This window comes from Schistocerca nitens, chromosome 8, assembly GCF_023898315.1.
Source record: "Schistocerca nitens isolate TAMUIC-IGC-003100 chromosome 8, iqSchNite1.1, whole genome shotgun sequence".
NCBI lineage: Eukaryota > Metazoa > Arthropoda > Insecta > Orthoptera > Acrididae > Schistocerca > Schistocerca nitens.
Genome location: NC_064621.1, coordinates 420,840,637 through 420,856,480, shown reverse-complemented (window position 1 = coordinate 420,856,480; position 15,844 = coordinate 420,840,637). Strand labels below are relative to the sequence as shown.

General features: G+C 44.0%; 1 protein-coding gene across 1 annotated transcript in view; it reads right to left on the bottom strand.

Moving 5' to 3' along the window:
* LOC126198809 (venom carboxylesterase-6-like) overlaps positions 1-15,844 on the bottom strand; it is an 89,181-nt gene that overhangs the window by 27,876 nt on the left and 45,461 nt on the right. The window contains exons 5-6 of the mRNA XM_049935379.1: positions 13,829-14,028; positions 4,098-4,263 (exon numbers count right to left, since the gene is read on the bottom strand). Of these exons, the coding sequence (XP_049791336.1) occupies positions 4,098-4,263; positions 13,829-14,028 (366 nt within the window). The remainder of the gene's footprint in view (positions 1-4,097; positions 4,264-13,828; positions 14,029-15,844) is intronic.

Sequence of the window (15,844 nt, the reverse complement as noted above, 5' to 3'; positions counted from 1 at the left end):
AACAAGTAGAAAGACAACGATTGCATTAGTTTTCTTCGCGTTTAGTCTTGTTACCAGGTATGGCAGTGTAGGAAAGGAGGAAGAACGGCGTCAGATGTTGGCTGATCACTATGAAGGACACGGTGATGACGGGTACTAATATGATACAGCATTATCAGCACCTGACAGTGTTTGAACCGCGCTTCAGTATAACTTTCCATTCGGCCAGCTGGTCAATTCCTGCAATATTCATATTTTTGGGAAGTCGTATGTTGGACTGCATCAGAACGAGAGAGCAGACGTACTCATCCTAAAGTTTGCTGTCGACCGCATCTGACCATCGCAAGGGATGATCGTAGTATGGTGGACGAAGCACACCGTAAGCCCTTCGCGCCTGTATCTGCCATCCGAGAACAAGTAGTGGACTTCTGCAACATTCTGTGTCATGCCGCATCATGGGTCGTAGACTAGCAGCAGCTGGGACAGGGAATTACCGTTCCACGCATAAACTGGCTTAAACGCTATTACATAAACTGTTGCGTCTGGAACGGTGCCCTGAATGGGAAGCATGGGCTGCTGTTCAATGGCGCACATCGTGTTCAGCGGTGAATCGCGGTTCTGCTGTCTCCTGGACGACCATCGTCAACGACTGTGGTAGGTAGAGTTCCCGTCCTTCCGATGTCTTGGAGAGGCACAGCGGTGTTACTTCCGGGCTCATGGTGGGGGGACCTATCAAGTTCGACTTCAGGTCACGAATGTCAATGATTGAGGAGACTGTGACGATACAACATATACGCCTTGTATGCCTACATCCTGCGTCTTCATGTGTTAACTCGAATGGTACAGTATTCTTTTGCCGTTTTTCTGTACGCAGTGCTCGTCCCCACATAGCTCTTGTCTCAGTGAACTGTCTGCGTGAAGCCGAGGTGATCCCTAGGTCTGCCCCGATTGAGCATATGAGGAACAAGCTCGAATGTCAACTCCGTTCCAGTACCAGTATCCGCGATATGTTTCAAGTGTTACAAGAGTTGCGGATCAGCTTGCCTCAGAAGAGGATACGACAGCTTGGGGAAAGTTCCCAACCGAATCAGTGCCTGCAACCAGGCCAGAGGGGAGCGAAATGCCATACTGATTAGTAGCGAATTTGACTCGATTTTTAATGACTACAGTAATGTCAAATATCGCCTTAACCCGTGGAGTTTAATTTCGTTTCGTCCTCTCCTTCCTGAAGTTTCACTTTTTTGGTAGCCCATGTATTTTATGTTCGATGTCAAATATCTTGAAATATTTATTTTCTGAGACTAGCTGGTCAGCGTATATCTGTACATAGTGATCCCGAGGAACCCGTATGCTTCAACATCTCTTATTTCATGAGTCTCTCCGTTCCCCGACATTCACATATACCAAAAGTCTTCAACTCAAGTATGTATGTAGAAAGTATTCACTTGCTCATTGTGGTTGTAGACACATACTGAGTTGGACATTGCCTGTTCCGGTTACCATATCGAATGGGATAATGCGGCGTGCTGCCACACGATCGGAATGTAATCTGATCTTTTACTTGCCTTCCGCGTGACGGTAGACTGTAGGATGTACAAGACACTTGGTACTACCTCATTTGTTCGCATACACATCATGCTGTATGGCGGACAGGACGCTTGATAGTATCTCAATGAATCGCAGATACATCGAACTCCATACCTGGGATACTCCGTCTGTGTGGTCCCGTAGGTTCTCACCTATCACTGTGTCAAGAGTCTATTGGCAGTGCCTCGACAGGGGGAAAGTCGTTTTTCGCCGTGCTACCTGCCTAGGCCAGCAGCGTGACTAGCTTCGCCTTCTCAAATCGTCATTGATGCAAAGTTTTAATTACTGCTCCCGGTGGCATGGAAGGAAACAAGGCTTCACATGTGATAGTATTCAGGGCTGCGTTGAGACTTCAGAAAACAATGTACTATTAATTATCAAAAGTTTGCCTAAAGTACTTTAATACTTCTGTAATGGTCGTGCAAGTACCATTCATCAAATTTAAGCCGAAATTCATTTCGTACTGAGAGTCCTGATGGATGTCTGTTCTTCTTAGATACCTTTCCTTATCCGAGGATTCTCGTCCAATGTGTGAGACACTGAAGAGCCAAAGAAACCGGCACACCTGCCTAGTATCGTGTAGGGACACGGCGAGCACGTAGAAGTGCCTCAACACGACGTGGCATGGACTCGACTAATGTCTGAAGTAGTGTTGGAGGGAATTGACACCATGAAGCCTGCAGGGCGGTCCATAAATCCGTAAAAGTACGAGGGGATGGTGATCTCTTCTGAACAGCACGTTGCAAGGCATCGCAGATTTGCTCAATAATGTTTATGTCTGGGGAATTTGGTAGCCAGGCGAAGTGTATAAACTCAGAAGAATGTTCCCGGAGCCACTGTGTAGCAATTTTGAACGTGTTGGGTGTCACGTTGTCCTGTTGGAATTGCCCTAGTTCGTCGAAATACACAATGGACATGAATGGACGCAGGTGATCACAAAGGATGCTTACGTGCGTGCCACCTGTCAGAGTCGTGTGTAGGCGTATCAGGGGTCTCATATCACTCGAACTGCACACGCCCCACACCATTACAGAGTCTCCACCAGCTCCAGCAGTCCCCTACTGACATACAGGGTCCATGAATTCCTGAGGTTGTCTCCATTCCAGTACATGCCCATCTGCTCGATATAATTTGAAATGATATTCGTGCGACCAGGCAACACATTTCCAGTCATTAACAGTCCAATGTCGGTGTTGACGGGTCCAAGCGAGGCGTAAATCTTCGTGTCGTGTAGTCATCAAGGGTACACGACTCGGCCTTCGGCTCCGAAAGCCCATATCGACGATGTTTCGTTGAATTGTTCGCACGCAGACACTTTTTGATGCCCCGGTACTGAAATCTGCAGCAATTTGCGGAATGGTTGGAATTCTGTCACATTAAAATGTAAATGTCGCGTGACTAGGGCATCCCGTTGGGTAGACCGTTCGCCGGGTACAAATCTTTCGATTTGACGCCACTTCGGTGACCTGCAGGTCGATGGTGATGAAATGATGATGATTAGGGCAACACAACAACCAGTCCTTGACCGGAGAAAATCTCCGACCCAGCGAGAATCGAACCCGGCCCCTTAGGATTGACATTCTGTCGCATTGAAAGATTCTCTTCAGTTGTTGGTCTCGTTCTTGTAGGATTTTTTTCGACGGCAGCGAAGTCGGACATTTGATGTTTTACCGGATTCCTAATATTCACGTTACATTTCTGAAATGGTCGCACAGGAAAATCTCTTCATCCCTACCTCGGAGATGCTGCATCTCATCGCTCGTGCGCCGACTATAACATCACGTTCAAACTCCCTTAAATCTTGATGACCTGCCATTGCAGCAGCAGTTTCCGATCTAACAACTGCGCCAGACACTTGTTTTGTATAGACGTTGCCGACCGCAGTGCCGTAATCTGCTTGTTTACACATCTCTGTGTTTGAATACGCCTATCTATAACTGTTTCTTTGGACCTTCAGTGTATTAAACGTTATGTAAAATCTCTCTACAGTCCCAGGGCTCTGAGCACTATGGGACTTAACATCTTAGGTCATCAGTCCCCTAGAACTTAGAACTAGTTAAACCTAACTAACCTAAGGACATCACACACATCCATGCCCGAGGCAGGATTCGAACCTGCGACCGTAGCAGTCGCGCGGTTCCGGACTGCGCGCCTAGAACCGCGAGACCACCGCGGCCGGCCTACAGTCCCAGGGCTGTGGAAGAGTGATTTAATTGTTGTCGTTTAGGTACGGCTCCATTATCAAGCACATAAAAACATACATGCTTATCTGGAACATCAGTGTGAACAGTAAACGCGATAAAGTGCTACATGCACCTACCTGCGAATAACGAGTGTAACCTCACGGCAAAGATACAAGTTATAAGCTAGAAACTGTCAAATTGGTGCACAAAACATGTCAGGAAATAACTTACATTTGTTACAATTCCAGATCATATCGCAATAATATGGAATTGTAGACAAGCACTAGGATAAATATTAAAGTTATACCATAACAAGATAGTAATTAACGCTAGTGTGAAGACACTTACTTGTGACGAAGAGCAAACCCTCTCCAGATGTTACTCCCGTGATGACGGGAACCTTGTTGAAGCGTCCCTCCTTGAGTACTTTGATGGGGTGTTCGGTGACGATAGCGCCTTCGACGTCGGGTTCGACGACAGGTGCGAAGCCGAGGTGGGACAGTCTTGCTTTCTCCTGAAACGCGACCGTTGTAGTGACGAGGAATGAAGATACCAGCATGATATTCGGATTTTTTCTTACTACGACTTGTCGATAACCTCGTTTCAACATCGACAATAGTTTCAGAAATAAGTAGGATTGACAGTTATATGCAGTTTGTCTTGCATATCGTCAATATGGAGTATTGACTAGCTTCCTCTTTATAGCCCAAAATACATGTATCCGTGATGTATAAAGATGTCAATTGTGAACAAATAGACCGACGAGTCTACGACGTCCTCCAAATATCAGGAACTGATAATGAATTAAAAGTGCTTGACTTCTTGCAAGAACACAGTTTCGTTTTATTCCCCAAACACATTTCACCGCAGTTGTGTCACATTTATTGGGTTTTCTTTTTATTGCCTCTGAAATATATGCATACAAAATTTGGATTGATTATGAACATGAGTTTTCTCTGTCACCTGTAACAGAGGGATGTTAAGACAGTGTCTGTTTTTCTAGCGTACACTGACGTTTTCCCAACGTCCCTGTTTTGCAGATGGCATATTCTATTAATGCTGACTTGCGGCTGATTTGCTTTTACTCTCACTGGGCAGACATTCTTATAACGAAAGTTTAAAACCAAATGCCATTTGTAATCTAATCAACAGAAGACAAGCTCTGTCAGTATATTTATGTTTGTAATCCAGAAAAATTTTTGTATGTTTATCATTCAGAAGCAATAAAAGAAACACCCGCTGAGATGAAATTTGTTTAAGAAAGACAGAAAATTCAGTTCTAGAAAGAAGGCGGAAACTTTCAATTGATTATTGTTTACTGCAAGCACGGGAACAGATCTTACATTCCATTATGATAAGGGACAGTTTACAAATGTGTTATGCCACTCTAAGTCGGTGCATGATGTACTTTCCCGAAGGAGACGGTTCTCATGCACATGAACTGCATCGAACGAAGCAACGGCAGAGAGTGGACAAATCGATTACAGAAAGTTCGTCGAGGGTGCGAAGCTTTCAGAGACGAAGGCGATCTTGACTGTTCTGGGAACAGGCAGCCAGTGATCCAGTGGAATGGTATACTGTCAATAGTGCTGTAGACACTTGTGAATTTTACCTGGTGCTACAATGGTCTGCAGGGTCAGTTACAAACACCGATAATTTGCGTGGGAACGTGAAGATGCCGGTGTGTATGAAATCACACTGCAATTGATCAACCCAGAGATGCGTGTGATGACGTAATTCAGGATGTGCCAGTATGCACAACAAGCTGTCTTCTTCGGCAGTGCGTGTACCGTTTCTTCCTCTTTCCCCTCCCCTTCCCAAGGTCGTCTTTACACTTTCCTGTGCGCCAAGGCTTTACAGCATCTCTTAAATAATCATTGCCGATTCGGATATAGCTGAGGTATGGCCTACTGCGTCACGGTCGCTGTGTAATTATTTGTACATTCACTAGAACATTGACTTAAAGTGCCTTAGATGTTACTTATGAATATCTGTTATCATTTAACAAACACTCAGACATAGAAGTAATGGCAAACGCAGTTCACATAGTTTACAACCGATAAAGGATGTACGCTTTCAGGAGATTCGATAGGTGACGTGCTGCTTCTAGCAAAATATAGTAGCGAATTTCATATGGATATTGAATAGTTTGACTGTTTCGAACGTACAAAAGTTTCACATAATAATTATAAAACGAAATAAAACATATTTTAAGGCAATTCTCTTGTTGTTGTTGTTGTGGTCTTCAGTCCTGAGACTGGTTTGATGCAGCTCTCCATGCTACTCTATCCTGTGCAAGCTTCTTCATCTCCCAGTACCTACTGCAACCTACATCCTTCTGAATCTGCTTAGTGTATTTATCTCTTGGTCTCCCTCTACGATTTTTACCCTCCACGCTGCCCTCCAATGCTACATTTGTGATCCCTTGATGCCTCAAAACATGTCCCACCAACCGATCCCTTCTTCTAGTCAAGTTGTGCCACAAACTTCTCTTCTCCCCAATCCTATTCAATACCTCCTCATTAGTTACGTGATCTACCCACCTTATCTTCAGCATTCTTCTGTAGCACCACATTTCGAAAGCTTCTATTCTCTTCTTGTCCAAACTAGTTATCGTCCATGTTTCACTTCCATACATGGCTACACTCCATACAAATACTTTCAGAAACGACTTCCTGACACTTAAATCTATACTCGATGTTAACAAATTTCTCTTCTTCAGAAACGATTTCATTGCCATTGCCAGTCTACATTTTATATCCTCTCTACTTCGACCATCATCAGTTATTTTACTCCCTAAATAGCAAAACTCCTTTACTACTTTAAGTGTCTCATTTCCTAATCTAATTCCCTCAGCATCACCCGATTTAATTTGACTACATTCCATTATCCTCGTTTTTCTTTTGTTGATGTTCATCTTATATCCTCCTTTCAAGACACTGTCCATTCCGTTCAACTGCTCTTCCAAGTCCTTTGCTGTCTCTGACAGAATTACAATGTCATCGGCGAACCTCAAAGTTTTTACTTCTTCTCCATGAATTTTAATACCTACTCCGAATTTTTCTTTTGTTTCCTTTACTGCTTGCTCAATATACAGATTGAATAACATCGGGGAGAGGCTACAACCCTGTCTCACTCCTTTCCCAACCACTGTTTCCCTTTCATGCCCCTCGACTCTTATAACTGCCATCTGGTTTCTGTACAAATTGTAAATAGCCTTTCGCTCCCTGTATTTTACCCCTGCCACCTTCAGAATTTGAAAGAGAGTATTCCAGTTACCACTGTCAAAAGCTTTCTCTAAGTCTACAAATGCTAGAAACGTAGGTTTGCCTTTTCTTAATCTTTCTTCTAAGATAAGTCGTAAGGTTAGTATTGCCTCACGTGTTCCAACATTTCTACGGAATCCAAACTGATCTTCCCCGAGGTCCGCTTCTACCAGTTTTTCCATTCGTCTGTAAAGAATTCGCGTTAGTATTTTGCAGCTGTGACTTATTAAACTGATAGTTCGGTAATTTTCACATCTGTCAGCACCTGCTTTCTTTGGGATTGGGATTATTATATTCTTCTTATAGGGTGAGAAAAATCATACACCTGAAGACACGCATCCCATGTTGCATCATCCACACCTGGGGAACATGGTGTGAGATGGGTTGCCTATCTACGTTACATGAAATACGAGGTCGTGCTGAAAAGTAATGCCTTCGAAATTTTCCCGTGAAAACTCTTAAACTTTTTTAAATATAACAAATTTTATTAATGTTCTACACTTTTATTCTTCGTGTCTATATATTTATTTCTCAACGAAGTCACCCTGGTGACGAAAGCATTTCTCCCACCGAGAGACCAGTTAGTTAGTTAGTTAGTTAGTTAGTTGGTTGCGTGTTTCATTGATCAATCGCACGCTACGTTAGCCATTATGATGTGGAGCGTGTCAAGTGCACAAGAATTGCACATATGAAACAAGATTTTTTAATCTCTCTCTCTCTCTCTCTCTCTCTCTCTCTCTCTCTCTCTCTCTCTATATATATATATATATATATATATATATATATATATATATATATATATATATATAGAGTTAAGGATGAATATTTCTATTATTTACCCCATTACCTTAAATGGCACAATATGCATTTACGATATTTATAGATTTATTTATTCCTATTCAAGAATTCATCTATGGTATAGAAGGAGTTGTCAAGAAGATATGATTTCAATTTATTTTTGAAGCTATTACTGCTGTTTGTCAGATATTTTATTTCATCTAGTAATTTTCAAAAATTTTTATACCAGAATATTTTACCCCTTTCGGTGCCAAAGACACGTTAATACCGTCGCTTTAGAATTTTTGACGCTGGTGACGGAGCCTCACATCTGCTTGCACCGCTTCATCACTATTAAGTGAAGTCCTCGAAGCTGTTCTTTATGTTTTAGAAACAGATGAAAATCGGTTGGGCCTAGTCGGTAATGTACGGAGTATTACCGATCACAGCGAAACAATGGCGTTGGATTGTTGCAGATGTCGCAGCCCTCGTGTGTGGTCTGGCAGTGACAAGCTGAAGGGAGGGTACTCCACATGTGAAAGAACTCTTCTAGCTCGCGCATTCAGTTTTCTGAGGTTTTTTCAAACACAAAGTTACATTACACACCAGCATGTTACACGCTATAATTCGGAGCTCTCTAATTTCAGAACGATGCAATTTGCATCACAGAAGCGAGGAAGTCCACGAAGTGATATGCATGGCATGTGGCTGTAATTAAACCGATCGTGTTCCCATTGCTGCAGTGCGGGCTGTACATATAGCAGGGTGCTGAAGCATCAGGTATGTTCGTTAATCGGCGTGCTCTCTGAGTATGCCGAAAAAGTAATAGTTTCACTTACTGCCACCAGGGGAAAATATGGCACCGTAATAAGTCAGCAGTTAGGAGTAACCTTCCCCATGGACCTTGTCTTTTGTGGCGTGGCTTGTGTGCTTCGGCGATACATATACCATAGGTACAACCAAAACGGAGGGGTATCTGTTGAGTGGCCAACCAAACGTTTGGTTCCTGAAGAGGGGCAGCAGCATTTTAAGAAGTTGCAGGGACAATATTCTAGCTTATTAACTGTTCTGGCCTTGTAATAGCAAACAAAACGGAGTTACTACGCTTGTACTCCGAATGCATGAAAGCAAGGGGAAAAACAACCGTAATTTTTCCCGAGGGCTCGCAGCGCTACTGTATGGTTAAATCCCGACCACCTTATATTGTATGGATCTAGGACGGAGAACATATCTTGAAAATGCCTAGAGATGATGCAGTCAATACCGAAAGTTTCTCGAAGCAAATCTTTCACCCGGCAACTGACTTGTGTGCATGAAAATGGTGGCGTGGACATACTTGTGTTCTTGCAAAGCTGGAAGCACGTGTTGCATGAGGAGGTCCTTCTAACGTAACATTTACACCGCACACCTGACAGACCCATGAGGTGTTATCTCCTGGAAGAAAAAAGGACCAAAAATGAGGAAACTTGTGAAACCACGCCAGACAGTCACATAAGCTGAGTGAATTGGATGTTCCTGCACAACAGTATAGAACCCCATAGGCGATAGTTTTGTGCATTTTCTGCACCGTGCTGAGTAAAATGTGCCTCGTTCGTTCAAAGAATTATTTCCGAGCCACATGTCATCCATTTTCATGTGTGGAAAAAATGAAGGGCAAAGTCACATTGCTGTAGCCTATCTTATGCCTTCATTTGGTGCACATTCTGATTCTTATAAGGATTGCAGCGTAAAATGCGTTGCAAATTTTCTTGAAATTTCGAGTGGGATAGAAAATTCCCCTGGCACAGCTCGAGCACTGGCTGCATAAATTGAGACATGTACTGCACGGTCGGCTATTAACGTCATTAACAACTGACTGGGTATAGGCCGTCTCCCTCTCCCTGATGCATCAAGTAATTCACCCGTTTCTTTAAATTTATTGGTCATATTCTTTAGCCGATTCATTGGCATGGGGCCTCTTCGCAGCTGGGTCTGGCTGGAGTATTCCCGCAATGAAGCACTGCTATTGCTGCCGTTCCGATAAAACAACTTTACCAGCTGTGCACGATCTTTCTTCTCAGTGACCTCTCAGCCTTCACACTAATAGTAACTTCACAAAAGAAATCAGCACGCGTCGCCACTCGACATGCTGATGGCAAGGCAGGAAACATTTCACATTCTGAGTGCTCACAGCGCCATATTTTCACCTGGTGGCAAGAAGTAGAATTATTATTTTTGAGCGTGCTCCGCATACTCACCGACTAATGAACGTAACTATGATATCTCAGGTTTCTAATATAGGGCTATTACAAATGATTGAAGCGATTTCATAAATTCACTGTAGCTCCATTCTTTGACATATGGTCACGACACACTACAGATACGTAGTAAACTCATAAAGTTTTGTTCGGCTGAAGCCGCACTTCAGGTTTCTGCCGCCAGAGCGCTCCAGAGCGCAGTGAGACAAAATGGCGACAGGAGCCGAGAAAGCGTATGTCGTGCTTGAAATGCACTCACATCAGTCAGTCATAACAGTGCAACGACATTTCAGGACGAAGTTCAACAAAGATCCACCAACTGCTAGCTCCGTTCGGCTATGGTATGCCCAGTTTAAAGCTTCTGGATGCCTCTGTAAGGGGAAATCAACGGGTCGGCCTGCAGTGAGCGAAGAAACGGTTGAACGCGTGCGGGCAAGTTTCACGCGTAGCCCGTGGAAGTCGACGAATAAAGCAAGCAGGGAGCTAAACGTACCACAGCCGACGGTTTGGAAAATCTTACGGAAAAGGCTAAAGCAGAAGCCTTACCGTTTACAGTTGCTACGAGCCCTGACACCCGATGACAAAGTCAAACGCTTTGAATTTTCGGCGCGGTTGCAACAGCTCATGGAAGAGGATGCGTTCAGTTTTCAGTGATGAAACAACATTTTTTCTTAATGGTGAAGTGAACAGACACAATGTGCGAATCTGGGCGGTAGAGAATCCTCACGAATTCGTGCAGCAAATTCGCAATTCACCAAAAGTTAACGTGTTTTGTGCAATCTCACGATTTAAAATTTACGGCCCCTTTTTCTTCTGCGAAAAGAACGTTACAGGACACGTGTATCTGGACATGCTGGAAAATTGCCTCATGCCACAACTGGAGACTGACAGCGCCGACTTCATCTTTCAACAGTATGGTGCTCCACCGCACTTCCATCATGATGTTCGGCATTTCTTAAACAGGAGATTGGAAAACCGATGGATCGGTCGTGGTGGAGATCATGATCAGCAATTCATGTCACGGCCTCCACGCTCTCCCGACTTAACCTCATGCGATTTCTTTCTGTGGGGTTATGTGAAAGATTCAGTGTTTAAACCTCCTCTACCAAGAAACGTGCCAGAACTGCGAGCTCGCATCAACGATGCTTTCGAACTCATTGATGGGGACATGTTGCGCCGAGTGTGGGAGGAACTTGATTATCGGCTTGATGTCTGCCAAATCACTAAAGGGGCACATATCGAACATTTGTGAATGCCTAAAAAAACTTTTTGAGTTTTTGTATGTGTGTTCAAAGCATTGTGAAAATATCTTAAATAATAAAGTTTTTGTAGAGCTGTGAAATCGCTTCAATCATTTGTAATAACCCTATATATATATATATATATATATATATATATATATATATATATATATATATATATATATTCAAAGGATAAAAGAGAGTTAAACATTGTGGTTTCGTACCACTGGAACAATCTCAGAAGCGCTAGAGGGTGTTTTCAGGTTCTTGTACAGAAATTGAAAGAGCAAACTTCCTTGATTGTGACACTGTACTGTTTTCCACCAGTGCAAAGAAATCCGAACAATGAACTTTAAGAACTAGTGTAAGTTAACAAACAAGCCATAGAAGGAATTTATAAGTTTTTATACTTACAACAATTCGAAACCTTGACTCGTAGAACAACAATAAAAATAAACGGAAGATTAATCTAAAGAGGATTTTCGTCACGTACTAATTTACCTGAAAAGGAAAGCTTACAGCGTGGTTCGCTGGAGAAAACCATGACGTCCTTAACTAGAAGAGGCAGTGTAACATTGAAATGATTGTAGGCAAGTAGGACAGTAATGAAAATGAAATTAAGATGGACTCGACGTGATGCTAGCGAATCGATGGTAAAATGCAGTAAGGAAGTTCTCTGCAGGATCCAAGAGACAAGAAGAGGTCGAAACAACGATTAAATGGCAGGTGGACATAAGGCAATAGAAAACAAGTAGCATAAACCTGGGCACATATAGTTGAAGACCGTATGCACTGAACAATCTAACAATGGACACAAAAGTGTAATACTAGTTCGTATAGCGAGTGACCCAGATCGGATTCGCACGGCAGATTAGCGACCGCGGGCAACCTGTGTGTAGTTTTTACGCGATTTCACACACTCGTTCAGGCAAACACTGGGCTGATCACCAGATCTCACCTCAGAGAAAAATTACGTAAATTGGACTACAGGAAAAACAATTATATACCTGGAAAGCCGATGTCGATTTTGATGCGACGACATGCCACCTGAGGGATAATTGATGCACTGGTAATGGTTTCAGCGTCGTCCGTCAATATGGAATACTCGTAGTTAGAAGGCTCTGTGTTGTGCAAACAGGCAATCAATGCCACGGAGATGCCAAATGAGCGAGTTTGAAAGGGGTGAAGATATCACCTTACGAGTGACAAGATGGTCCTTTCGGAGAACTGCCTCACAATTTCCACGCGCTACGTCAGTTGTGTAACAGTGCTGATATCCATGGTCACGTGAACATTGTCATACTCACACACGAAGTTCTGGGCGTCTGCGCAGCAAAGACGCACGCCACGATGATCGTACTGCAAGGGCAGCAATGGCAGACCGTACAGCTACCACACCACCGACTAGCCTTGTGAGCCCACCGTCCATCACGGACTGTTACGAACTGGTTACTAGCAGTGGAAGTTCTGGCACGAGCACTTCTAGTCCTTCTTCCACTCGCGCCACAGCATCGACGTCTTAGGATTACTGGGAAGATCGAATGGCGTTCCGTGGTCTTCAGCGATGAAGGCAGATTTTTTACGCACGCAAGTGACGGTCCTTTCCGCTTACTACGTAGACATGGAGAGCGCTGTTTCGTAGGGAGCATTCGTCAAAGACACACTGTCCCACCCAAGGCCTTATGGTCTGGGGTGCTATAAGAAACAATCTTAATTCAACTTTGGTGTTTCTGTATGGGGCGCTAAACAGATCTCGGTACTTGCAGAATGTTGTTAGACTCGATCTTTTGGCGTTCTTGGAACAGAAAGGTTGTGTGTTTTTCCAATAGGATATTGCCCACACACTACCCGTGAAAACGTCCTCTGCAAGACACTTAGCAACTACCCTGGCCAGTATGTTCTCCGAACTTGTCTCCAATCGAGCACGTGTGGGATGTGATTCAACGAGAAGTGACTTGCGCAACTAGTGAACACACATATGCACTGTTGCAACAGAATATATTGGGTGAATTGTAAACCTCTGAAAGAGTGTACTAATTTTCTTGTCCATTAGTGTACGATAAGACACAGAACAAGGTAAATACGATTCACAGACAGGTTATATTTACGACGGTGGTCTCAGAAACGACGTCCGACCACAAAGTTAAAAAGAAACTGAAATCCTGAAAAGATGAGCCCCATACTAGACGGAATAAATGCCAGGATATAGAAAGTAAGAAATCGATGCCGAAAGGGTAATGATCATGATAAAGATGATAACGAACTCTTCGTTACGAAATGGATATTGTATTCGTATTATAAGAGAACACTGAATCCTGATATTGTCCAGTGTAGGAATCTAAATGGTGGGATAAAATAGAAGCCAGAACAGTTTATGTGAGGCGCTATGTAAGCAGCGTAAAGTGGGAAACTGTCTTCAAAAGAAGCGTAGATGGAAATCTTGGAAGAGCATAAACCACATTTTCGCTAAGAGCGCAGTGCGATACGCGGTCTGTCTTTAAAGAGGCTTTATCGTTAGACACGTAGCGTAGTAGAAGTGTTTATTTGTGTATACTGACGTCTTCGGTGAGCAGGTCGTCGAGGCGGTCGATGAAGAGGTTGGCGTCCTGCTGCCGCAGGAAGGCGGCCAGCTCCTGCGAGTCGTTGGTCTGCAGACCCAGGAGAGCGCCGAGCCGGAAGGCCATACCACGTGCGTTCTGGAAGATTCCCCACGGAGACACCGACTGCCCGTTCTGGATCATCACGGCCCGGAACAGACCTGCGTGCAGACCAACATACATGCTGGAGACCTCCAAGGCAGTAAAATTTATTGCTGACCAATCCGTTCTGCTCGGGGATGGTTTACAAACCGCAGGAAAAAGATGCAAATAGTGGTCATCAGACTAGTTGCTACGAAAAGGTAAGTTACATATTATTGTGTCACACTCCGCCTTCAGGCCACGAGTGGCCTACCGGGATCATCCGACCGCTGTGTCATCCTAAGGGGAGGATGCGGATGGGAGGGGCGTGTGGTCAGCACACCACTCTCCCGGTCGTTATGGTGGTATTTTTGAGAGAAGCCGCTACTGGTCGGTCGAGTAGCTCCTCAGTTGGCATCACGAGGCTGAGTTCAACCCGAAAAATGGAAACAGCTCATGGCGGCCCGGATGGTCACCCATCCAAGTGGCGACCACGCCCGACAGCGCTGTAACTTCGGTGATCTCACGGGAACCGGTGTAGCCACTGCGGTAAGGCCGTATTATTGTGTCACGGCAAGAAATTTTATTGAACGCTGCATTTCGAATGAAAGTGACAGGTACACGACACTATTTTTCAAGAAAGTCACCAAGTCTCTGTAAACAAGGATTACAACTTTTTACCACTCGATCATATCCTCGACGATTGAAATCTGCTCCTTGGTCCATTTGAGAAGCGCTTTGTGAAGGTTCTCATCGTCGGAAAATCTCAGATTGCTACGAGTCATTTCCTCGATTGCCTGTACATTGTCCTCTGTGGTCGATTTCGCAAGTCTTCCTTCCCATTCACCATAAGTCATATCCGCGCAGTTTAGATCAACTTGTTGGCACCATTTCACAACCGCTGGACGCGACATTGCACTTGTTCCGTATGCCACCAAAATTTGTGTGCAAATTACATGTGTTGTCCACCAGAATCGTACAGCATAGCGTACTTTAACTTAGGAGCAAGTTTCAAGTTGTTCTGCCACTTCACTCGCACACTTTCATGCATCTGTTTCCCTAATCGCAACAAAACCGTATCTACAGAAAAACCAGATCATATACACACTTTCTTCTGACAAGGCACTACTGTTGTTGCGCAATGGTCGTAGTGTGGGACGACATGTGTAATTTACAGGCGTTGGACAAAAATATGGAAACACCGTGGAATATGCATGCTTGAACATAAACGCAGATGCTAGCAGAGCTTGCAGAACCCACTGTTGTATTTGACCACGAACAGCGTCTGTACAATGTCCTCAAAGTGTTGCAATTCACAGTCGTCTTCAGAACAGTGTTCTGAGCAGCAATTTTGAGTGCATTATGTCGGAGCTGAGGGCATTCTAAAGCGGACGTGTTGATGGTGCTTCTGTGGTGCTTGCTTTCGTAACCAAGATAGCCAAAGTGTTCAATGTTTCTCGACGCAACGTATCTAAGATATATATCGCGTACCGGGAAAGCGGAACGACATCATCTCCTCTCACAACCCGGACGGAACGTTTGTTGAGTGATCGTGACGGACGTTCGCTGAAGAGGATTTTGCCGCAGAATGAGAGGACGACAAAATTGAAGTCGCACTCGCGAACGCTGTCAGCACTGAAATTACATGAAAGGAGCTCGATAACAGCCCAGCCTACCAAGACCAAAAAAGGTGGAATAGAGAGAAAAACCTCTGCAGCTGCAAATTTTTGTACGGTGGTGGGATTGAGTGTCATGAACATCATAGCAAAAATTCCCACTGGGGAGCATAGGGGTGGAGGGGCATTCGACGGCCACTTTTTAATGTTTTTCTGGAATAGCTCAAGAATCGCAACGTGTAACGAAAATGTTCCGCGGAACAAAATTAGACTTCATTAA